The sequence below is a fragment of the Rhinolophus sinicus genome, chromosome 18 (assembly GCF_057876585.1).
Source record: "Rhinolophus sinicus isolate RSI-liver-muscle chromosome 18, RSI-T2T, whole genome shotgun sequence".
In the NCBI taxonomy this organism is placed as follows: Eukaryota; Metazoa; Chordata; class Mammalia; order Chiroptera; family Rhinolophidae; genus Rhinolophus; species Rhinolophus sinicus.
Window position 1 is genome coordinate 23,944,206 of NC_142518.1, and position 26,446 is coordinate 23,970,651.

At 36.8% G+C, this 26,446-nt stretch overlaps 1 protein-coding gene across 8 annotated transcripts in view; it reads right to left on the reverse strand.

The window, feature by feature from the left end:
- Positions 1-26,446, reverse strand: part of DMD (dystrophin) — a 2,122,179-nt gene that overhangs the window by 1,274,699 nt on the left and 821,034 nt on the right. For all 8 annotated transcript variants that reach the window (XM_074323910.2, XM_074323908.2, XM_074323912.2 and 5 more), the window contains exons 26-29: positions 25,214-25,384; positions 18,760-18,942; positions 11,542-11,676; positions 9,785-9,934 (exon numbers count right to left, since the gene is read on the reverse strand). In XM_074323910.2, the coding sequence (XP_074180011.2) occupies positions 9,785-9,934; positions 11,542-11,676; positions 18,760-18,942; positions 25,214-25,384 (639 nt within the window). The remainder of the gene's footprint in view (positions 1-9,784; positions 9,935-11,541; positions 11,677-18,759; positions 18,943-25,213; positions 25,385-26,446) is intronic.

Sequence of the window (26,446 nt, forward strand, 5' to 3'; positions counted from 1 at the left end):
AGGCATCTATGATGAATGGATGAAGCAGTGAGTGGGGGTTGAACAAATAAATCCAGCCAGGTTCTTCACTTTAAATATGGACAACTTAGGAAAAAGAGAGTTAAAAATTATTTTAAAGATTTTATATGCCAAGAGGAAAGTTAAATATTCTAGAATTTAGCTGATTCGAAATTCAGTAACTCGACCATTTTAGAGAAAACTTAGTAGCATGTAACATTTTACTCTTTAAAGAGAGTTAACTGTGTTTTACACTTCTCATTACACACCAAAAAATCTGTCCATAAGACCAATCTGATCAGTAATTTAACATGTAGGTCTACTGCTATTGGCTTAATATTTTTGCTAAGAGTTACACTTATACCTTAGCAATGAAACATAGGAAGAGATAGCATGTTTCATATATATATGAATCTGTGTAATCATCTGGAATGTAGGTTTGATATCCTCTTTATGATGACAGCCTATTAATAGACAGAAGCCAAGTTATTAGATATATATTTTTTATACACCAGTATAAAGTGGTCTAAAAGTGGACTGAGTGTGTGACTGAAGTGAAAAGGACCTGGTTCATAAAGAAAAATATGGGGAACTTGCATATCCTGTATTGCCTGCCAGACCACATTTAGATCTGCTGAGACTACCTTTGATATCCGCTGGGGAGAGGCTGGTGAAGAAAGAGCCCAAAATTACTTTAGGGTTTCTGGCCTGAGTAAAGTAAAGAATGTATTGCCCCAAACAAGGATGAAGATCACTGTGCTGGGTAGGTTTGATAGGAGCTCGGATCTGAGTATGTTAAGTTTGAATTGTCTATGAGATATCCAAATAGAGATAGATCACAGAATGGTGGATACACCAGTCTAGAGTTCAGGGCAGTGGTCTGTCCTAGAGATAATATTTTGAGAATCATTTGCATGTAAAAGATATTGAAAGTGACATTGCACAAAATATCAAAAGGAGTGGGTATAGAAGGAAAAGAGAGCATCAAACTTAAAAATTGTTTTATATACAATTGGATCCAATTTGGCAAAATTTGTCTTAGAATCTTTCCTTGTATTTTTGAGTGAGACTGTCATGGGACTTTCCCTCTTGTACCATTTTTGTCAAGTGTTGGTAGAAAGTCTCATTTTTTCAGCTGGTCTTTATCAGCTTGGGATGCTATAACAAAACAACATAGATTAGGTGGTTTATGTAGCACACGCTTATTTCTCACAATTCTGGAGGCTGAGAAATTCAAGATCAAAGTGTCCGTAGATTCAGTGTCTGGTGGGAGCCCTTTTTCTGGTTTGCAAAGGGCCTCCTTGCTGTATCTTCACATGGCTGAGAGAATCATCTCTCTCATGTATCTTTTCATCAGGGCATCTCAGACCTTCCTTTTAGAATTACTTTCTTTTAGAAAGGGTCAGCTGGGGTAAAATCTTACTTCCTGTTTCTCTGAAAATGTCTAATTCCCCCTTGTTCTTAATATGTAATTTTGCTAAGTTCAGAATTCTTGGCTGATGGTAATTTTTTTTCTCAACACGAAAATATTCCCACTTTCTTTCGTTGTAGCTCAGAAGTGTAATGTCAGTCCAAGTTACATTTGTTCATAGGTTATTTGCCTCACCTCTCTGGTTGCTAAGTTACCTTTGTCTTTGGAATTCTGCAGTTTCACTGTGATACGTCTAAGAGCAGATTTCCATTTATTTGTTCTGCATGTTATATATTGTGTTTCCTGATGAAGCGGATTGTGTCACTGGCTCTGGAAGTTTTTCTTCAATATCCTTTATGTATTCCTGCATGTCCATTTTCTTTATTCTCTTCTTCAGAACCTTGTATTAGACATATGTAAGTCAGACATTTATAATCTACACCGATATCTTTTGTCTTCCTGCTCATATTGTCAGCCTCCTTAGTTTTTGGTATCACATTCTATATATTATCTTTCAATTTTCTCTTAACTCATTTTTCTTCAACTCTTTAAAATACATTAAACATATCCATTATTTTTTTAATTTTTAGAATGATAATTTTAACGTTAGTAGTATTAGTTTGATCTTTTACAAATCTTCCTCATCAACTTTTAGTGTTGTATTGTTTATTCTATTTTCAGTATCACTTATTTCTTTAATGTTTTACCTACTTATTTTATATTAGTCATCTGGCACTTTTAGTATCTGACATTGTAGAGGAGGTGGTCTAAATTACTCAGTGTTGTAGATGATGAGTTTGTTTCATGATGGCTTGTTTTCTTTGTGCTTGTGGGTTGTTGTTTTTTATCATGAGATCAAATTTCACTGAATTTAATCTGAGAGAATACTGAGGGCACTTTTCTTTCTAAAGGATTTACATTTGATTCTGACCAGTACTAGGGTGCTACCAACGTGGAGCTACTGTAACTTAACCTCTTATGTTGAGGAGTCCTTGGTCCTTATTGGTAATATACACTCAAAGAGAGATCCTCACAAGGATGGGCCTATGGTTACACATTTTCAGATGAGATTATTATAATTATTCTTACTATTGCTTTTATACTCAGAGCGGGAAGAGACATAGACCTATTTTTACACTGGCACCCTCTGCAGACAGAATATCCCCCATCCATCATATGTAGAATCTTTGCTCGGCTCCCCCAAATTTGCTTGAGCCTGAGGCTCTCTCAGATGATCTATCAACTGGCTTCATTCAGCCAATCTCTAGTGCATGTATTAACTTTTAATACCAGGGCAGTGCAAGGGTCACTGCTCATAGTTGTATTACTTCATTCATTTTCTTTTTTTGTTGTTTTTTGGCCTGGACTTTAAGGTTTACTCATACTTCCCTGCAAGAGAGCAAACATTTAAAAGTATATTTGTTGGAAATTTCCCAGCATCCTGGTGTTCTGCAGAGGTCAGTTGAGAAATGTCACCTGCCTAATTCCTGGGAAGGGAAGTCAGCCCCATTTCAACATCTGGGAAGTGAGCTAATCAAATCTACCTCATAAAACTAATGTGAAGATTAAGTTTTATACTGTTTATAATACAGTCCTAGCACAAGGACTGACATAAAAATACACTCAATAAACAGCAGCTATGTCTACTAATGTTATAATAGATTGATATTTTCTAAGAAGTAAACATATTGACAGAATCATAAAGCATATTGTTTTATTAGACAAAGGGCTTTCCAATACAATTTTGACCTCGTGATTGACATACTTATTTTCCTGCATTACTCTATAGTTTTTCTTCATTCATTATTTGTTGATTTGGTCTATCTATGATAAGGGAGATGTGACACTGAGTGAATAAAGTCACAAATACCTGGAACAACGGGTCCCTTAAGCTGCCTATCATCATGTTACTATTAAAGCAGAATTAACCAATTTAGATTTTGCCTCTTCTCTTTTACTCTGTCTACTTTTAATGTGAGGTGAAAGAACTTATAGATGACTATGAAAAAGACAGATATGGGGGTATTAATAATACAAAGAAAGAAGAAATAATCACTAATCAATAAAACTGGTGAAGGCTTTCAACTCTAAATATGTGATTTCAATGTTTAAGACTCTAAAATGTTTCATTTTAATTAGTCATCCTAATATTTTTAAGCTTATGTTGTAAGCTTTCCTTAGACATTGCGACACTAGATAATTGTACTATTCACTTCTTACCAGGCAGCTTTATTTTAATATAAGGAAAGAATCACTGAGATAGGAGGTTGTGAGGTCAAGTGGTCATGGGTCCAGGCTCAAGCACAAAGATACTTGTGTCTAAACACTCAATGACTTCTTACTGGCTCTGTGGCATTTGATACCCTTTCACATCTGTAAAATGGGTATGTTCAAGGCTTTATACCACAAGGCTACTGTCGATGACTTCTTACTGGCTCTGTGGCATTTGATACACTTTCACATCTGTAAAATGGGTATGTTCAAGGCTATATACCACAAGGCTACTGCAAGAATGAATGAGAAGATGCATGTCAGGCACATAGAGCCTGTGGGCCACTGTAACCATCACACGTTATCGCTATTACCACGCAGGTTGCTGTACCACTAACACATCTTCTGTAGCTTAGTTACTTTGTAGTGAGTTGCAAAAATTAGATGATTTTGTATGATTTGGGGAGCTGTTTCCTGGTCTGATAGCCATCTTTCAAGTCATCCCGACGAGTAGAAAATATAGTGCCATGAGATTATCAAGAGTGAAGGATGCCTTTTCAAGGAATGGAAATAATTTATTACTGATCTGAATGCAACCTCACACTCTGAAATTAAGAATGGGATCTAGCCTATCTCTTTTAAATATTCATAGGCAATAAAACCTCTGGCTGTTTGATTGATTTAGCAGGCAATTGAAAGTTACCTTTGCTCTGCATAATTGTGGCTCTAAGAAACATTACGTAGGCAATAAAAAAAAAACCCACAAACCTCTGACAGAGGCATTTAATTAAGAAGAAAATGGGCTAAGGCTCTTCTTCAAGTGAAAGGGCACTGTGTTTATTAATGGAAAAACAATTTTTCTGTAGTCAACAACAACAAAAAATCAAGAAAATTACAGCTTAAAATGAATTCAGGATTTTTGACTAACAATCTAATGTATGACATCGATTTTTTTGGAAAATAAAAGAAATTAATTTAAAAACTCTTTAGCTATAATGATTTTATTTTCCCAGCCCCTTACATAATTGATCCCGAGTCTCCATCTATACTGCATCAAAATACCAGTTTTCAACAAAATATTCAATGAGAACATCAAAACGATTGATTTAGCTAACAAATTATTAGGTGTGTCTCTATTAACTAAACAGTTAGGAATTGATCAAAGAACCCAGATTTCACCCTAAGAAATAGGAAAACCCTGTTACTACCCATCGTTTTCACTCAACTTCCTATCTTTAAAGTCACATCAATTTATTAAAGACCAGCACAACAGAATGTGAAAAGGCCATCATCTCTAGCATGATGTCATTTTCAGCAAAGCTCTAAAGCACCAAATATGCTTTACTTCCATTGCCAAATTACTCTCAGGTTATATGTGGCTAGATATTTGATATAAGCATAGCTAAGACGGATAGTGATTTCAAGTTTATTTGCTGTTACTATAGGATTCTGCTTAATTGACTACTCAAGTAGAAATGGAGAACTCCTGTCATTTTTAAGACTAAGGAGATGATAAAATAAGTCATTTTGTCAGTCTTCTACATTTCATTAAAATAATGGAGGTGGGTACATTTCATTGTTTTTCATATCGGAATGTGTTTGTCGATCCCTGTCATTGGTGAGATAGACACAGACACACACACACACACACACACACACACACACATTGTTTTGAGGGTAGGTACTACAGCATATGGCTTAGTAAAAATAAAAGTGCTGATCCTTTACTGAATATGTACTATGTTCCTAGCACGATAGAAGCCCTTTCCATGCAGTGTTTTCTATTTTACTCAGGAGAACCCTATGAAACAGGATCTGTTATCCCATATAAAAAAGGGAGCTTGTAAAATATTACCCAAGGTCACATACCCAATGAGTTGTAGGGGGATATGCCAGTTATCAATGTAATGTATTGCCTTTCAACATTGATCTGCTGGTGATACTGGAATCGCTCTCTTTGCCAACTGGCATGATGCTAAACTTTGTCAGTAGAGGGCGCTGGAGTGACACTGGGGGAGGTAAAGGTTTCTCCGTTCCAGTGTGTTTTTACTTCTTCCTTGTCTCTGTGGCCCTGGTTGGCCTGTGGGATGTCCAGCAGAGCTAATATCAGCTGTTCCGTACTCCTACCCCACACACTTCAGCACCACCCTATACAGGTGTCTTCAGACAAGTTCTGTGGGTGCCCCAGCGGCAAGTTCAGCATGGATAGCAAATCCATGGGCAGCATCATGGAGCCCAAGCTGGTTTCCCTAAGTTCAGCAGTACCTACTGCAAATAGCCTCCCAGGGAGTCCACCGGGCACGCCATCCAGCTTCCCAGCAAATCCATTAGCATCACCCCCCCCCCCCCCAGGTTACTTCCCTATGAGCTTTGTCAGCACCCTTCTCCAAGATTCCTCTCACACAAGCGTCAGCCCCTGACCAGGTACTAGCTCTGGGTGAGGTCATCCTAGTGAACTTTTTTGCCATCTCATGGGCAGGAAACACAATCTTTCCAAACAGGTTTGAATCCCGGCCTTGGGTAAGCATCTTGCTTTGCAAATCAGTTTCTCCCTTGGGTACTATATCCTCGGCCTTAGGGTATTCTTTTGAGTTCTCTTCTAATCTCTCTCAAAAACGAAGTCCCAGGAAAGAGTTAATACTTATTGGTGTTAAATCTTCCCTGTGCAAGTTACTGTGGAGTGTGTGGGACCTTTCTGACCCTGACTTCTACAAGGGGTTATTCCAACCCAATATTCAATGTTTTCACAACTCATCTTGGATACAGCAGAGTAGGTGTTCAATCACGGTTTGGTGCTGAGTTGGATTATTATTTATTTGGGGGAAATGCCAGGTTCCATACTAATGACCTTTGAAATATAAAAGACATAGGTAGTGTTTGTGGTATGAAACATTTGCAAGAGTAGCGCGTAAATGAGGCGGATGCCAAAATCAGGTTAGAGGGTGGTCTATTCCTAAGGACAGAAGAGACAGACTCTGAACACTACTAAAGATTTAAATTGGGGTCTTTTCATAGTTTCGCCAACGTCAGTTTGACAATCTGCCTTTTGAGTCTTTGGCTTGAACTATAATTTCCATCCTGACACTACCATCCAAATATCAATAAAAGCACATTCCAATTCTGTATCAAAATCCAAATTTAAATGACCTATGAACAGTTGCCACTTAGGAATATCTACTTTTACTCCAGTCCAATAACAGTGCCATGAGGGCCAAAGGCCAAAGGCCTGTTTGCAATTCCCTTTCTCCAACCCCTAGTCCCTTGTATTGATGTGGATAAAGCGCCTACTCAACAAAGACAGTGGCAGGATGGACCACTGGGAGGCTCGCTGCGGGCACCTTGACACTGATCTTCCCCCTCACCTACTTGTTTTCAGGCCTGGACACAATCCTACTCAGGGCTTCTTTCTTTCCAATGTAAAACATGATCTTATTAGGGAGGCCACTTCAGGGACGGTGTAGATGCCTGATCACTGCACTGTACACCTGAAGCTGAAGCTGAACAATAATGAATGTCAACGATAATTTAATATATATATAGTCATGGGATGTGGAGTATAGCATAGGGAATAGAGTCGATGGGATTGTAACAGCTATATACCGTATTTCCCTGAAGATAAGACCTAGCCGGACAATTAGCTCTAATGTGTCTTTTGGAGCAAAAATGAATATAAGACCCAGTATTATTTATTTTATTTTATTTTATATTATATTATATTATATTATATTATATTATATTATATTATACTATACTATATTATATTATATTGACCTGGTCTTATATTATAGTAAAATAAGATGAGGTCTTATATTAATTTGTGTAATCTGTGTAACTAGCCTGAACCACTGTCTTGAACTTCGGCTCTCTCGTACTGGATTATGGACTAGCCCCACCGGGGTGCTCTGTAAGTACTGCAGCAGATGCCTAACCTCAGAACCTCTGAGTTCACCTGAAGTTACGGTGGCCAGATGCTGCATACATGGCTACATCCTCACCTTAAGCACCCACATTTCTCAATTTTACTGCTCTTGGCGGCCCAGACATCCTGGAATTTTATGTACCCAAGGGCAATCCTCAAACAAAAAGGGACCCATTAGCTCATGGGACAATTTTAAGTGTGCTCTATAATGCTGATTCCTACATGATTTCTTTAAAGCTTCCACTGGGATTGAGCCCAGTCACTCACAGTGAAAACCCTGATAAAAAAAGCACCCTCTTTTATCAATCTTCCAACCTTTCATTCCCGACTCTCCTCACTCCCTCACTTCTCCCTGTAGGGATTGTCTCCCAAATTCATGACCAGCACCTATGACCCTGACTAAGGGATTAGCTTTGCTTGGTATTAAACTTAAACGGTCATCTCGGGGTCCACGTGGGTAAAATGTGACACATGATCTTTCACCTCCACACTTGCTTTTTTCCTTATTTCCCATCATGTTTAGGAAACATCTCAGCTACCCAATCACCTAAATCAGAAACCTAGATGCTCTCTTAGATTTTTCATTTTCTCTGTACCTATAACCAAAGACTGGCCTTGCCTTCAACTGAACTAAAATGATCACTTCTTACTGGGTCTCACTGCCTGCAATCTCCTTACCTCTCAGACCATCCCTTCTCTACAGTCACCTCTGAGGTCATGTAATCCGGTCATGGCATCATTCTTCTCTTCCCCATTACATGAAACCCTTCAGTGGTTCCTTGAGCACATGGTTGTAGACCAGGCTGTTTGAAGCACAGGTCTCCCTCAGCAATCTTGCTCATGCCTACCCACTCAGGCTCACCTTCAGCCACTCCCCCACCTGACCGGGCCCCCAATGACTTCTTTCTTTACCCGAAGATAAAGGAAATACTTAAAGGAAGACATTTTGATGACATTCAGGATATCAAGGGTAATATGACAACAGCTCTGATGGCCATTCCAGAAAAAGAGTCCCAGAATTGCTTTGAAGGGTGGACTAGGCACTGGTGTCAGTGCCTAGCTTCCCAAGGGGAGTACTTTGAAGGTGACCGTAGTGATATTCAGCAACAAGGTACATAGCATTTTTTTCTAGGACGAGTTCGTGAACTTAACTGTCCGACCTCATATAATCACCTTCATCCTTCCAATTCTTTGCATGTATTGGTGTCCACCTGCCTGTAATTGCCCGCCTACAATTACCCGTTTAGCTGTCTCCTACTCTAATTTTAAAATGTTCACAGCTAATTCACAATTTACCTTCTTTAGGAAAGCTACCCGAAACACATTCCAGTGCTGACCCACACGGGTGTGTGCAAGTTTCCTGAGTCCTCTCATCCTCTGCAATAAGTTCTAAAACAACTTTTTGCATCTCATAAGATTATTTGTTTTCATGTCCTCAAAATCCTAAGAAATCAATGACTTTTTGATTAGCTAATCTATGCCTATAAATAATGAAGGATAGGAACTTAAGAACCTTAGAACAGTATCTCACATGTCACAGACGCACTTAGTAAATGGATATGAAACTAAACTTCATAATGATCAGTTTTGTCCTTCTTGACAAACAATCCATTTTTGACTTAAGAGTGCATCTGTAAAACACTGTTTCATTGAAAGGAATAGGTTATTTTCCTTTAATTTTGATTTGAAAAATCACACCGTGTGTGAATTTTTAAATGTAAAAATTCTTCTGTTACACAAACAAAAACTCTTTTGTATTATTTAGGAAGAATAACCATTATGCAATATCTTGGGTACTAATAGAATCACATATCTTATTAATAGATTACATGTGACCATAACAAACGCGTGTCCATGTGTAGAGAAAGAAACAGACAGAGAAAGAAAGGGAGAGACAGAGAGAGAGACAGATGTGAGGATACCTACACATATTGGTTAATCTTGATTAGGGTAAAGAACTTTGTGGTCAGATAAGAACTGATTTTGAACACTAGATTAGTTACTTGTTCGTGGACTCGAGCATGTCTCAGTTTCCTGTTAAAAACCATACGTTATAACATTTTATAAGATAAAATGATTAACTACACATGTAAATATTTCAGCCAGTTCTAGCACATGACAGTTTCTAAAATCTAGAAGTTGAGCTAATATGTAAATATTCTTTAATCCACCTGAGAAGCCTAAAAGTATTTGCTAGATGTTTATGCAAATCAGTTTAAAGAGATTTTTCACTCTCATCGTCATACCTCTTCATGTAGTTCTCTCCAACGAGAATTAAATGTCTCAAGTTCCTCATTGATCAGTTCATCCATGACTCCGCCATCTGTTAGGGTCTGTGCCAATATGCGAATCTGATTTGGGTTATCCTCTGAGTGTTGCATCAAATTTTCAAGTGACTGAAACAAATTTGCAATAATTACTATTGCTCTTCTTTTTCTAAATACATGGAATTAGCACAAAATGCTCACTATCTTTTGCTTTACATATAATTAAGTTACAAGCAATTTGAAACAATATTTAATTGGGATAATAAATGTGGAAGGTTAGTGTTATTTCAAAAAGAAATATGATGTTGTTATATGTAAATTTCATGAGTTTATGGCAAGATTGTGGAATGAGACACTTAAAAATGATTCACAGCCACCTTCTTCTTTGATGTCCTCTACTCTAAAACCTGAAAAGGTAAAATACTCAATTTCTCTTACAGCTCGTAATGGCCAAGTGACATGATTCTGACAGTATATGTAGGCAGAATTCCAAAAGGTTCTCTTCCCAAATTAAAAAACAAAAACAAAAAGGCAGTCTCTTTAGTAGGAAACCCTTTGCCCTTCACACGTTTTCACGCATACATGGCTTAGAGGTAGAGTCACCATCTTTGGACTAGGAGGCAATAAAAAGGAGAATGAGGTCCTTCCATCTGATCATTAATACGACAACTGCATTATCACATCCCTTGTTCTGTCCACCACTCTTTTACTAATGTAAGTTTCTTCATCTTTTTGGGAAGATGCACAACATTGTTGATTCACAAGGAATGTTTGGTCAATGAACAAGTCTAAATAGGACAGAGCCAAAATTATAGTCCACGTGAGACCTCTCTCATTGTTCTTCGATATCTCTTCAGGTTGTACAATTCTCGTGAAAATAAGGAGTCGGATATAATGATGTCTAGGTTTCTGCTGGGACATTCTAGGATCCAAATTCTATTCTGTCTAAAGAAACATTTTGCATTTTCTTCACATCTTGATTAATTTATGCACCTTATTTTAGCATATTTACACAGGGGCTGCACCATGTATGTTTCTACATACAATACATATGCTAAAACTACATAGTCATTATATGTAAAAGATTAACCAGAAGTATAATCAAAAGCACAGAACATAATTGATTAATTATCAGAAGTTCATATAAATCAAAGTTTTCACATACAAAAGCCCTTAAATTTTACTTTTTAAAGATCTTCAAAATAAAACTTGAAAACATACTAAAATTTTGTAATGACTGAAATGTATGACTATTTTAAATATATAGTTATAATATCAAAGCCCATGTAATACTTCAAAACTGTCTATACGGTATACTCTTATTATTTTAAATAATTTAAAAATATGTCCCAATACTATAAATGTAGCTTTTAAACTGGAAATACGATTTTACATTATTATTCCCTTTAAACCCTGCTCCAAAGGAGCAAAAGTGTGTATTCAAAGTAAAATGTCTTTGCAGTTCTGTAGTACATTGAAGCAGATAAAGAAAAGTGTCAACACAAAACTTAGTGATACAGCAAACAGCAAAAGTCTTCTGTAAGGTTGTTTAAATCCTCTTTAAAACCTTGAGACTGGAAGGTTCTTAAAGGAAACAAAGGCTTCACCTAGAGTGCTGGAAAGGTCATAGCCACTAGGCTCTGGGTCCCGTTTTCTTTGAATGTATTTTTTATTCGGTACTTGACATCTTTCCATACAGCATATAAAATTATCATTTAGATGAATTTACAACTTACCTCTAGCACCTCGGAGATTTCCTCCGTTCCACCAGGAATATTTTCAGTGGTTTTCAGTTTGAATTCTACTTCATTTAGCCACTTGTTTGCCTTCTCCAAGTAGGACAGTAACTCATGCCAACACGCCCAGACTTCCTAAGAACGAAATATATATCTCAGGTGAAATATTTCAATAGAAAAGTGACTGGAAGACTGTATCATTTCCATTTGTAAAACCTCTAAAAATGTAACATTTATTTTAGATTTCACCTTTCCTTTCCAGAAGATAATTGAAAACGTGACTACTCAATTTGATCATCTAATACATCTATAATTACACATCATTAAGGAAATATTTTATTACATAAATTCAAGATTCAGTGATTTACTTTTTTAAATAAATAAATGATTCATCAACATTACAGTCTGAGAAAAATAAAAATAAACACATACCTAAAAATGCATATATCCACCTAACATCCCAACACATCAACTATCACCCTTTTTCTGGGACCTCCTCTAACCTATATAATTTTGCTAATCAATGTCACCCCCAAAAATTTAATGAAAAAATTAAAGTATGGATTTAACTATAGTGCTAGTCACTAAACATTACATCATATAAATTTTTTCATAATACTAAGAAGTCATTTCTAATGAAAATCTAGGTTTCATTTAAGTGGCTACATTTTTGTTTCTTTAACAATTAACATTTTTTGAATAGTTACACTATTTTTACTTTTGTTTGCTATTTTAAATTTGTGGTGAACATCATCCTGAGTATGGATTTTTTCCATATTTCAAATTATTTCCTTGTGGTATATTATCAGAAATATAACTACTAACTATTTCAAGGATATAACTATTTTAAAATGGCTTTTGATATATATTGAAAAAAACTGATTAATACACAAAAGAATTCATACATAAAAAAGCAAAATTTTAAGATCGCTAACAGAATATACAGAGGAGTATTTTTCTGACCTTGGGATAGGGAAGGAAAGCCTGAACTAGTGTTCAAAGAAAAAGATATATGTATAGCCAATAAACATATGAAAATACACTCAAACTCTAATCAGGGGAATGTAAGTCAGGATTACAGTGAGATATTTATACCACAATGACTAATAGAAATGAGAAATTTGACAACTTCAAGTGTGACAGAAGGTATACATTAACATAAATTTGTATTTATTGCTGGTGGGTGTGTACGTTGGAATGACCATTTTGGAAAATAATTTGTCATTCTCCATAAGATGAATATCCACATACCCAACAGCCTAGCAACTCCAATTTTCTTATACATCCTCAGAGAAACTGATTTGCATGGATAACAAAGGCAATTGCAAGAATGCTCATTTCAGCACTTTTTGTAATAGCCAGAATTTTAAAAAAGAAAGGAAACCTTAATATTCACTGGCAGGAGAATAGATATATATGGTGTGCCACATTTAAATAGAGAATAAGGAAGTAAAAATGAATAAATTCTTCAAACAGAACAATATAGATGACTCTCAGACACAAAAATTGGGGGCGAAAAGAGTAAGCCCGAGAGAACTATATATTATAGGTTACCATTTTTTGTAATGCTCAAAACAAGGAAAATCGAACAATACATTGTTTAGGCATTCATATCTATGTGATAAAGTATTTTTAAGCACAGGAATAATACAGGCAAATTTCTGGATTATGGTTATGCCTGTCAGGGAAAAAGCAGGAAGATGCACTAGAGGTCATTTTCCATTAGCATTGAGATTGTAAATATTGGGCAAACCTATATATACAATAGTGCAATTAGCACTACCTGCTACTGCCCTCACACCACCTCTACCAAAGATGAAGCTCAGAAAGAAAGTTTTATTTGAGCAGAAACTAAAATTCTATATTTTCACCTTTGAGCCTAGCCCTTTCAAATGATGGAAGACATTCCCTCTCTAACTGATGAAACATATCAATCTAACCTGCTTTGCCAGCCTACCAATACTTGCTTGGCATTTTACACACAGTTTATCAAAAAAAGTGAAATTAAATATTTTGCTTTAAAAGGTGATAGAAATCTTAAATCCGGGGCACTTCCAGATACTGCTGGACTACAGTCTGTATTCCTTCTGGGCAAAGATCCCAATGGGAAAATAATAAATACCTCTTTAAATGCCCGAGGGTACTTTAGAGCTTTGAAGATAAGGAGATGCAATTGGTACTGTGTCTTATTAACTTTGGTGCAGATTGACGTAACGAACTACCTTGCTGATTTAGCCATCAGGATGGATGGCCTCTTGTGTCCTCAATGCATCTGAAGGACACAACTGGAGAGGATGAATGTATTGGCTTTACAGGTCACCTCAGCAAAATAAAATATAGTTGTGCAGCCTGAACTGGAGCTAAAATCCCCTTAGAATAACTGCTAAGCTTAACAGTTTGGAACTAAAAATTACTTTGAAATCACAGAATTTAAATTGACTTTGAAGCATGCACAAACAAAAAGGAAACATCCGTTCCAAATGGTAAATGGAGCTGATGTGGTAATCCCCCAACCCTTGCATCAGTAATATTGAAATACTGAATAAAATGTAAAGAAAAACATTTTACATTCATAGCGTATCTATGAAACAAGTATGAAAAATCTTCAGGTGGCAGAAACAAAGAGGGAAGTCAAGTGTAGGTACAGGTTGGGAAACCAAGCTTACCAAAATACTGGCATTATCAGAACAGGGTATATGACATAAGAGCTAAGGTATTCAACCCTAACTTGGGATGGGAAAAGAGGCATTGGTCTCATACATTCCACAGAAATGGAAAACATTGTATGCTATGTATCCTGGAAAGGAGCACTGTGAAATCCCCACCCACTGGAGTATAAGGAATTAACAACGAAGTTGAGAATCCTTTGGATTTTGGTGAGAAAATGAGGATCCACCCATAAGATACCACAACCTAAGTTTACAGCACACATGGGGGTAAAACATAACATCTCTCAAACTCTGGTAGAGACAGATGGAAAGGACTCATAGGGATCCTCTAACAGCCCAGAGCTTTGTGAGTTACAGTAAAATAATTCCTACCAGAGGTGAGCTCACAAACAAACAAACAAACAAATGACAAACAAAACAATGACAAACCATGTCATTAGAGGCTGTCAAAAGTTGTAACAAATGGTAGACTCCACACCTTATGACAGAGATAACACAACAATTTTAAACAATTTTATAATAAATAAGTTTAGTCTGGTGGTAAAAATTGCCAGTTGCATCTATTAATATGTTTCTTGACATTGGCAACTAGAGTTCATACTTAAGAAATAAACGGCTAAGTTCCCTACATTCTATGAGAGATATTCTGTTAATAGGTTATCATGAGCCCTGGTCTAAAAAGAAGGGCTGACAGGGAGGGCTTTGGTGGGGAAATCATCTGGCCCCCTTTCTTTACAGATCTAAAAGAGTATTGCTCATCAACTGGGTGGATATATTAATAAAGGGATGGTTGGCATGCATTCCCTATTGAGCTGCAAGTATGGTCAAAGAGGAACCAAGGCCAGGGCGGATGGATAGCTAAGTTGGTTAGAAAGTGAGCTCTGAGCCACAGAGCTGCCAGTTCGATTCCCACATGAGCCAGTGAGCTGTGCCCTCCACAACTAGATTGAAGATAATGAGCTGCCACTGAGCTCCCGGGCAGCCGGATGGCTCAGTTAGAGGTCGTGCTCTCAACAACAAGGTTGCCGGTTCAATTCCCTCCATGGGATGGTGGGCTGCCCCCCCCCCCCGCAACTAAAGATTGAAAACGGCAACTGGAGCTGAGCTGCGCCCTCCACAACTGAGATTGAAAGGACAACAACTTGACTTGGAGCTGATGGGTTCTGGGAAAAACACACTGTTCCCCAATAAAGTCCCATTAAAAAAAAAAAAGAGGAACCAAGGCCAACTCTTTCAACTTTCTCATTCCTGAGTTATACAAGATAGGATCTGCCAGCGCCCACAGGCTGAGTTCAGATGTGGTGGGCAAATAAGACCCCAGAACATCGCAGAATCATGGGTCACAATGTGTAATTCTCAAGGGAATGTGGTGTAAGGCTACTGGCAAAAGTCAGTCTGTAATTCCTGTTAAATATTGCAAGGTATCACATATGCCTATGAAATCTTTTGGGGGGGGGGGGTTTCAAAGTCCACATCAATACGGATGACTAGGATCCCCACAGACCATATAGAGTCTATAGAGAACAAGCCAGAACAGTGATGGTAACCTAGAAGGTCTGGTGATAACAGACTCATCATCACAGATGTGTGTGGGTGTTAACGAAAGGATATAGCAATTGTAGCCAGGCAAGAAAAGGACATCAGATGAAGAGTACATTTCTCCCCTCTTTATTGTCCCATCTACCAACACTAGAAGATCACTATCCAGAAATTGAGTGGCAAGAGGGTACTGTAAGATCACTTTTTTTCACTTCCAACCCTGTATAAATTGCTGAAGTCACAAGATTAATCTAAATTGGTGGAAGATTTTAATAAAGTATGAGACAGAAATTTAAATGAGACTCAATTTAAATAATTAAAAATAATTAAAAGTCAATGAAAATATATGGGCTCAGACTGAAATACTGATGAAGAACCCAACTGCTATGCAGAAAATGAAGTTTGAATGGTTGGTTTTTAGATACTGGAAAAATAAAACTGTTTCTTGTGTATTTCTCATTAAGTTGAGACTTCTCAATCAAATAGATTACCTAAGTTTAAATTGCTTAACTAAAGGAAGAAACAGAATTACACAAAAGCAAAATATTACATGAGACAGATTTGCAAAATAACTAAGCAAAAACTTAAGAAATAGAAAATATGATCTTTGAAAAAATACAAACACGCACACATATAAGGAGATGCGTATATAGACAGAGATGAATATTTTTTTATATCAAAGGATAAATTATGAACTAGGAAGTTGAAGAGAGAATTTGAGAATTAGAAGACAGACTTTAGAAAATTACTCTGAATCCAGAAGATAAAGATAGAAATATGGAAACTATTAAAGGGAAGCCAAGAATCAGAACACAGAATGGGGAGGTTCTTCATAAATCAAATAAAGGTTCCCCTAGGAAGAAATGGAGAGACTGGGAGAAAGAAAATATTCAAAAAGATAATGGAGACAACCAAAGAGACAAATAATATCTCTGTTCTTATTAATACACCAAGTGACAAAGTATAAATGAAAGCAAATTACACACAGATAACGTAGAACAAAACTGCAAAGCAATGGAGAAAAAGAGAAAATGAAAAGGTACCAGAGAAAATTATAAAGAAACAATAATTTGACAGCAGATTTCTTTATTACACAGCAAGAAATTTCAGAAGACAAAAGAATAATATTTTTATGTGTTGTTAAATATAACTCTCCCAGCATCATTAGCTGCTCAGTTAGGCTATTAGTCAATACTGAGGACAAAACAAAGGCATTTTCCATCATGCAGAATCTGAAAGTATTTGCTATTCACACTCAATGAAAGAGCAGAAGCAAAAGAAAGATACAAAAACCAAAAATCTTCATAGAAATTGGAAAATAGCACTGGCAAATCAAAACAAATAGCATTAAAAATAATAATAATTACAACAGCAGCGGCAAAGGCATGAACTAATTGGGAGTAAGAAATAAGGTGCCACAATAATATGGAAGACGGGGTGGGGTGGGGAGAAAAATACTAATAAAGATGTACTGTGGGTTTAAGAAAAAGAAATTAAGAACACAAAAAATATTTGTGTTTTATTTAAATATTAACAGAAAGCAATTTCCTACATACATAAAGTTCCTCCCTCACGTAACATGATAATGAATTAGTTGTGACTTCCTTGAGACTTACAGTGTCATTCCTTCCTTTCCCATTCTGTTTCATTTTCTGTAGCACTCACATAGCACTAATACAAGAGATTTTCATTTATGTCCTCAGCAACTGTAACAGTTCCGGGCATACAGAAGGTACTAGCCTAGTGTATGAAGAATGCATTGAATAAAACAAGAGACAGAGACTGATAAATAAAGAAGGAATTAAATTTATAATGGAGAAACTCAAAGACCACATTTTATAATAAAAAATTATAAGTTGGAAATATCTTAGATGCTGGTAAAATAAATATATATGTTTTAATATTTTCAAAGGTCTATTCTACTGGCCTGAGTCATATTTGCCTTTAAATATCAAACACTTACTATAAAAAGCTATCTAAACTGCTGTCTGTGTGTATGAGTTTGATTCTTTGTTTGTTTGTCTTGTTCCTTTGTTGCTTTCAGTTTTATATCCCACATATGAGTGAAGTCATTTGGTTCTCGACTTTTTCTGTCTGACTTATTTCACTTAGACTAAATAAATATCAAGCAAAAAACAAAAGCTATCTAAACAATAATGTTTTTCAACAATAATGGGGCACCTGCAATCTTTATCAACTATATTCACAAAAATAACTCAGTGGGGGAAGGGGACTTAATTTAAAGCCCATGTAGTGAACAGTATCTGGCAGCATTAGCATTTGGTAGTAGGTAGTTTTGAGTTCCTTGGCATAACGCTTACTGCTAGTAAACAGTATTTTTACAAGGAGGACAATAGTTTATTTTTGATGCAGTTACATGGTAATCATTTGAGGCATCTGAATTCTTTATAACCTATTTTCAGATCAGTATGTGAGAAAGATAAAGCAAGACTTATGATAATAAATAAATATAATGTAAAATACCCCCAAAAAAGAGCTAGTTAGACATGTCTTGTAAAGAACTCGACAGGGCACAGCTAGTATTAGAGATAGTTATAATAAAATACACCTCTCCAACAGAATACCTTCCTGCTAAGATACTTATGACTTTATGCATATTCAAAGATATGAAAAATAAAGACAATTTCTATAAATCCTGAAAAAACTTATTTAAAGGATTGTTGTGACCTAATAATAATAATGATGGTAATGATAAGAATTAGAATGATGGCTGCTGACATTTATTGAGACTAGACTAAGTACTTCAAATAGAATATAGCTCATTTAATTTTCTCAGCACCCCATGACACAGGTACTTTTTGTGTGCTCATTTTACAGATAGAGGTTTACACAAGGTAAGAAACTGGCCCAAAGCCACAAATCATAAGTGCCTGAGTGAAGAATTCGAGCCTAAGTAGTCTTATATCACAGTCTATGTGCTTAATCACTGTGCTTCACAAGTGCCCATAAATTGATATACAATTGATAAGAATCAAGAAAAGCTACTAACTTCCAATGTCTTGCATTTCCCATTCAGTCTGGTGCAGAGCCACTGGTAGTTGGTGGTTAGAGTGTCAAGTTCCTTTTTTAAGGCCTCTTGTGCGGCAGGTGGAGCTTGAGCTATGACACTATTCACGGACTCGGTCAGGAGTTTCACTTTGGCTTCCTTCTGCTGGGCCTCTTCTTTAGCTCTCTGAAAAATAAAGGATGTCCCCTTAATAGCAAGACCGTGACTTTTCTTCCCAAATTCATTCCTACCTATCATAGACTTGTCTCCTCACAACATCTCTATTAGAATGAGATTCATAAAAAGAAATCCAATCGTGACTCAAATTATTTCCACAAATTTTGGTCTAGTGAAAACTGGGAACTCAAAAAAAAAATTATAATCAGAATGTAATAGACCATTCATCAGAATAGTTTGAAAAGTAGTCTGTATGTGGGTATTTATGTATTTGTGGATATCTATATACCTCTATCTCTATCTATGTCTTTATTGGAAACAAGCAAGAAACCAGTAGTTCAGTACTAAGTTAAAAAATACGATAGTCTACAATTAAAATCACTTATAAATTACTTAGATGGATGAATAATATTTAAATCAGTACAGGTGTTATTTAAATCAAAAGATAGTTAATATAGAAAAGTCTTATTTCTCTACTTGGGACGACATTTTGATAAAAGAAAGTTCTATTCAGTAACTGAAAACACATAAGAGAAAGAGAAGGAGCGTGGCCTCCGATATGAGATGGTCACCCTGGTACTCGCAAATGTGCCTTAGTCAGCTGGTATTGAAGACAAAGTGTTTCACAAACTATCAACATCAGATAAGGCTACTTTGTTACCATGGCCAATCGTGACAACAGTACCACTGCTTAATCGTGTTAGAATACAGACAAGAATGTCAACGTAGTCCAAAACACAAAATACCAAACACTCCCCTATCTTGGATAGTCTGAGGTACCACTGCACCTTTACCAATAACATCTTCAGCCTCACTCTCGTCTTCCCTCCTCCTAGGAAACATGTATGAAGATACACAATCACAGAGTTACTACCACTTACTGACAACATGCAATCCAAAGCAAAGGCCTGAAACCCTTCCTCAACTCATCTAACACAAACGCAAATCCTACAATAGGTTCTCTCGAATATGATGTTACTCACACAACCCCATGTTGTGTACATAGGTTCCCAATGGCATGTATTCTCTCTCTCGTTATCAAACGTAATGAATTCAACGTGTTCAATTATAGGAGGATCACGGTAGGTCTTTGGTCAGAGGGTATTCACACTCCTTAACTTCTAATGTGTACATGTATGTTAGAAGTGTACACATACATACACACACAATGGATCTTTCATTTGTGCTACTTCCCAGGTCAACCCTGAGATGAATTTTCAAGCACAAGTAGTTTCTGTGTGATATGAAAAAAGTACCGGTAGGGGAATGGAGGCAGGAAAGGGAATAGAGACTATAAGGGTATACGTAGCAAAACCTGCAATTACTGTTCTTGACTGGTGTCTAACCTCGCTGGGCAGTTCTGGGAAACACATGCGTTAGGATTATCCCATTCAGGGGGGAGGACACTGGGGTGTTTATATACCATCTCCCATCACTGGTTGGAGGCTGCTGGGGGAATGCTAATTTCCTAGGATTTGAAGCTGGACACACTGGTAGGAAAAGTGGGATATACTAGCCACAGAAAGCTCTCAGATAAAGAAACACGGGTTCTGGCAGGTGGAAGTTGGGCCCACGTGGAGTGTAGTAGTGAGGGTAAGGGGATATGAGCAGGAAATGGACAAGGTCAGCTATGAAACACCTTTATGTAGTTCAACACAATTACCCCATGCCCTTGGATTCCGTTCCATAATGCTGTAAAACTATACAATGTGATGGCAAGTGGAAGTTATTTTGAGTATTAAATGACTGCCTTCAGATTTTAGTTGATTGGAATTTTTAATTAAAAATTCTGAGTAAATCTGTTGTTTAGCATCACTGAGCTTCGGATGTGTTCCTACACAAACCATATGTTGGCTATAAAAATTGAGCCTTACAAACAACTGCGACAGCCATTAACCACTTTGTATGTGCCGCTGTGTGCTATGTCAGACATGGTATATATGCTACCTCACTGGATCTGTAACAAAAGCTTGGGAGATGTGTTTTGTTGCTTGGGAGATGTGTTTTGTTATCTCCACATTATACATCAGAAAACTGAGGTTCAGAGAGTTTAAGTAAATCATGCTGAGAGTTGTATCTTTTTCTTTCCCATAGTTTCTGTTACTCCCATCTCAAATCCTTCATGAGATGAAGAAGTGGATCCAGTAAATGAAATGATATTTTATACCAATTACAAACTACCTATGTAACTATCAGAAAATGCAGAAGGGAGAAACACTTCTTTCCTTGTTTTTCAGGCTTTCATACATTTCTTAAAAAGCAGGCTTAGAAGTTGGGAAAGGTTCAGAGATGGGAAAAGAAGATCATGACGAATTTCTGCACTTCAGGAAAAGGTAGAAAACTGAATGACTGGGATAGTTTAGACATATTCCTCCTCAGAAACGGTGGCTTTGGCTCCCTTTGGAGCCACGAATCTAGCCAACACATGTTCAGATACCTTTCGTTGCCAATATGTCAAATCAGTGGTTCTCAAAGTATGGTCCCTTGGAACCACTTTGGAACTTGACCTTTGGCATGACCTGGAAACATTTTAGAAATGAACAATGTCAGGTCCCAGAGAATCGGAAGTCCTGGGGTGGAGCCCACAAGTCTGTGTTCTAACAAGTCCTCCAGGTGACTCTGAGGCTCATTTGATGGTGAGCATCACTGCTTTAGTCTGTCACCCATACAGCAAGAATAGCAAATACATTCATGTAAGTTCTGCTAAGAACTAGGACTACAGTGACAGTAGAGTAAAACATTTAAAAAGAAGAAAACAGTTAAAATGGAAATTCCAGAGTTTTAAAAAAAGCATTTAATATAAAGTTTCAGCGTGTCATCATTGCGGACCTGGAAAAGAGTTTTCAAGTTAGATCTTTCTCATCAAACACTCCTTTATGCTTTGTTATGCTAATTGAAGTTTTGTTTACAGGGGCAAAAGAAGTCATCCAAACAGAGCTCATTTGCAAATAAAACACAGGAGGGGAAAGTGAACTAACAGAAGGTCTCCACTTTTACTCTGAGTAAATCAGGGAGAAAGGTTCAAGTAGGTCTGTCTGTCTTCTGACAATGAAGATAAATTTGCTCTCACTATGAGCACAGGTGGAAGCCTGGACATAGTATGATCACTACCCTCTAGGTAGTGAAACGGACCTAAAGAGATTACCTTGACTGGCAGGTGGAAAACACAAGAAATGGAATCTTGTTGCCAACTCCGTTTGCTCCTGTTGCCAGAGGCTGCCTGCGCTTTTCTGCTTTTCAGTACTACCCTCAGTGCACCAATTTTGTAGTTAGATCAGTTACTTAAACACGCCGATCAATGTGGACGAATTGGCTGGGCCAGTCATTCCAAAGACTGTTTACAAAAATTTAAAATTTGAGGAATGATGTCATAGGAATGGCGGCAGAAACACTTTTGGAGACATAGAGGAAAAATTGAGGGTTGCTAGAGGGGCGGGGGGGTGGGGATAAGGGGGAAGGTGAGGGGATTAGAAAACAGTCGGTAACCACAAGGTGGCCACGGGGTTTTGAAAATTAATTTGGGGAACCTAATCAATAATGTTGTAAAGATTTTGTAGGGTATCCGATGGACACTTGTTCCATTTGGGAGACCACCTCAGGGATGATGTAGATGCCTGATCTCTGCACTGTACACCTGAAGCTGAACAATAATGAATGCCAACTATAATTATATATATATATATATATATATATATATGTGTGTGTGTGTGTGTATGTGTGTGTGTGTGTGTGTGTGTGTATGGTTACAGGAAGCGGAGTACAGCATTAGGAATAGAGACAGTGGAAATGTAATGGCTCTGTGCGAGGTCAGAGGGATAGTGGATGGGGGAGGGGGGTTCACACAGTGTGAGGGATATAAATGATAAACGTCTAAGTATTACTTTGTCTTGTGCACCTGAAACTAATAAAAAAATTAAAATTTGAGACAGTCTGCTCTAGGGCGCTGGAAAAGAAAAAAGGATCTGACTGGGTGGTTAGCCAGATAGGCCAACTGCGCAAAGAGAGAAGGAAGAGGGCCAGAGCCAAAGGAAGGAACCAGGAAAAACAGAGCAGCTGAACACAAGCTGACTGCTGGTGAACTACTTAGGGATCTGAGGCAGCGGCTATACAGTGAGAGACGGTGAGAACAGCCAGGAGGGGATTCAGATGTGAGGTGAAAGGCCACAGGTGTGGCACATGTTGACTGGGATGGGGTGTGGGGTGCGGTGGGGTGGAACTGGACAGGACTGGGCGGGACTGGGTGGGATGGGATGGAATATGTTAAATCCTATTGGTTCTACCACAGATAAAACTTGTGACTATGATTAAATTATTTGACCTCCCTGGGGACTTCAGTTTTTTTGTTTGTTTGTTTGTTTGTTTTTAAGCAGCATAGAGAAGTGCGGACTATTTTGCTTACAAAGTACCTTCTAGCTCTCACATTCTATAAAGATACAATTTTCCTGATGGTGACGTCCCCACAGTCAAATTCAAAATCATTATAGTCCCTTGTTTGAAACCTTCCTATGCTTTCCCATTTCACTTGGAATAAAAACTCCTCAGTCCTACAAAACTCCTGTGTTAACGGATATCTACCCACCCCCTCAAAATCAGCTTGGGTCAACTATCCCACTTTACTCTCTTTATGGAGGGAGGCTTCTTTCTCTTCCCAATTAGCCCTGGGGTCTTTGGAAGAGCTCTTCCTTCTAAGTGGAATGTGCTTCAATAAGATTTTTTTTTAAGGTTGGCTATTTCTTAGGATTCATATCTCAGATAAAATATGCTTCCTCATAAATGCCCTACAAGTCAGCACTTTCTAAAATAGCATCCCAAGTCCCACCTGAACTCTTAACTACTCTTTATTTCACAATCCTGGTTTACTTTTGAGGCAAATTATCATGATCTCAACCGAGTTGATTTGTTTATTTCTCCTTTCATTGCTTGCCCCCCTCCCAGAATGTATATTCCAATAATTCAAGTAGTCCTTATGTTTTGCTCACCACTATATTCAGTATCTAGAAAGGTGTTTGGCACATAGTAAGTATGCAATAAATATTTGTTGATGAATACATGAATGATATATGGTATTAGATTAGAATGATTTTGTAGTTTTTAATACTCTAGAAACTATCACTATCTAAATAGAGTTTTCCTTATATGTTTCAATTTTATTTTCTACATGGGACTAAAGCCACATTTGTTTACCCACCTGAATTTTCATGAGTACTTTCTGCTATTAATTATAACACATATTCATTGAATTATCATATAAATTATGTAACAAAGTACATGTAATTAATTTCTTACCATGCAGCATCAATATCAATAATAATGGTAATAATTATTGAGTTCTGGGCATCTGTTTTGTGCTAGACATTGCATTAGGACTTTCCTATTTCACCCTTCTAATAATTCTCAAAAGCAGGTATTTTGACACCCAGTTCACAAAATAAGTTTATGTAACTTGCCCAAGGCTACACACTTGACCAGGTTTTAAACCCAAGGGTCTGGCTCCAAAACAATTTTGCTCTATCATGAGTCCTCAACACAAACAAATGTCTATCAATATTTCACATAGGCTAAGGTGGACAGATTGTGTGTTACTGCTGGTACAGAAGGATAGAAATCATTAGTACAGCCGCAAATCATTGAGTGCTCACTCTGAACTAGGCAATTTACTTACATGTAAATGTCAATCATTAGTTCATACTTGCAAGTTAGGAAATGAGATGATTTACACATGACATACTGAAATGTCACTGTGTACATTCAATTCCCTGCTACATAGCAGTTTCCTTGCTCCTAAATAAATGTTATTATACTGTTACCCTATTGTTTGAAGGGAAATATACGTCAACTCAGTCCTTTTTATCCATATTAAAGGCTATCAGTTAAAATATTTAGTCCTTCCAAGTTCTAAGAAACCCCCTTAAATCACCAAATGAACAGAGCCTGTTCACTACATTTTCAACAGTCATTTCAATAACACTTGGACTTATTCTCAATTTGAATTTGCATCAGCTAGAAACAGCTAGAGTGATGAGCTGACTTCAATCTCTTAATAATGTATAATTTCAAGGGGAAAATGTTCTAACCTGCAATTGTCAATATTTATATTTCGACCACAATGCATTCAAATGAATAAAAAAGTTTAAGAATTCTACATAATGTATATCACACTGGAAGCAAAATTAATTAAAAATCAATCTCTATTATTAAAGCAAGAAAAGAACACATTGTACAGAATGACATTTTCAAGCAATGTTGCATCTTTTTCTTTGTGTTATTTGGTGTATTTTACCTTCATCTCTTCAACTGCTGTCTGTAATTCATCTGGGGTTTTATATTCAAAATCTCTCTCTAGGTATTCTTCTTCAGCTTGTGTCATCCATTCGTGCATCTCTGACAGGTCTTTCTGAAGGCTTACGGTTTTATCCAAGCCTACCTTTAAGGCTTCCTTTCTGGCATAGACCTGCCATAAAACAAATCAACAAGTAAACCATGAATATCAAAAGTCATAAAACATTATAAACAGCAAAATGCTTAGAAAAAAATGAAGAAGTAAAACGCTTATGTGATTGAGGAAAATAACTCACGACGACTGGATACGCTTAATTTCACATAACGGTTAAAATAAGATGCAGCCATTTACTTGGCATACTTAATAAAATGAAGAGATTCCCCTGCAACTATAATTTAGCCATGGTGTGTGGCAGTGCTTTTCTACAAACAGAATAGAGAAAACCACATTTTTTTGTAATATGTTTCAGCTGAAAAAGTAAATTTATTGGCACAGATAGAAATCATTCTTTGTGCTCTTTGATACTGTTTTACAAATTTCAAATATCCAAGGAACTTAACACTCATACCTCTCACAAATCAGACAAATCAGACAGAAAAACAGAAAATGGATAAGGGACATAGGTATGTAATTCGCTGAAAGAAAACTAAAATGTGGCCATAGATGCTCAGTAACATTTATAGTGAAATAATTACAAATGAAAAAGAATTAATGCATTTTTATATATAAGATTAGCAAATAAAATAATTAGCAAAAATGCCCGATTTGGTCAGGGATCTAAGGAAACAAAGGACTTCATACCTATTGTGGGAAATACCCACCATAGTACAACCTTTTTTTTTTTAAATTAAAGTTTATTGGGGTGACAATTGTTAGTAAAGTTACATAGGTTTCAGGTGTACAATTCTGTAACACATCATCTATATATCACATTGTGTGTTCACCACTCAGAGTTAGTTCTCCTTCCATCACCATATACTTGATCCCTTTTACCCTAATCTACAAACTTTTAAACAGTAAATTCGCAAATGTATTAAAATTTTTAACATTTATACATCTGAGTCTACTCTTCCACTCTAAATGTGAACCATGCAAAACAAAGTATACAAAGTTGCATGTACAATGTTCAAGTCAGTTTTGAAGACAGCAACATATTTGAAACAAACTCAAATGTGCTTTCATGGAGGATTCGTTAATTGGGAGACATTTATACACCCAATGGAATATCATGTA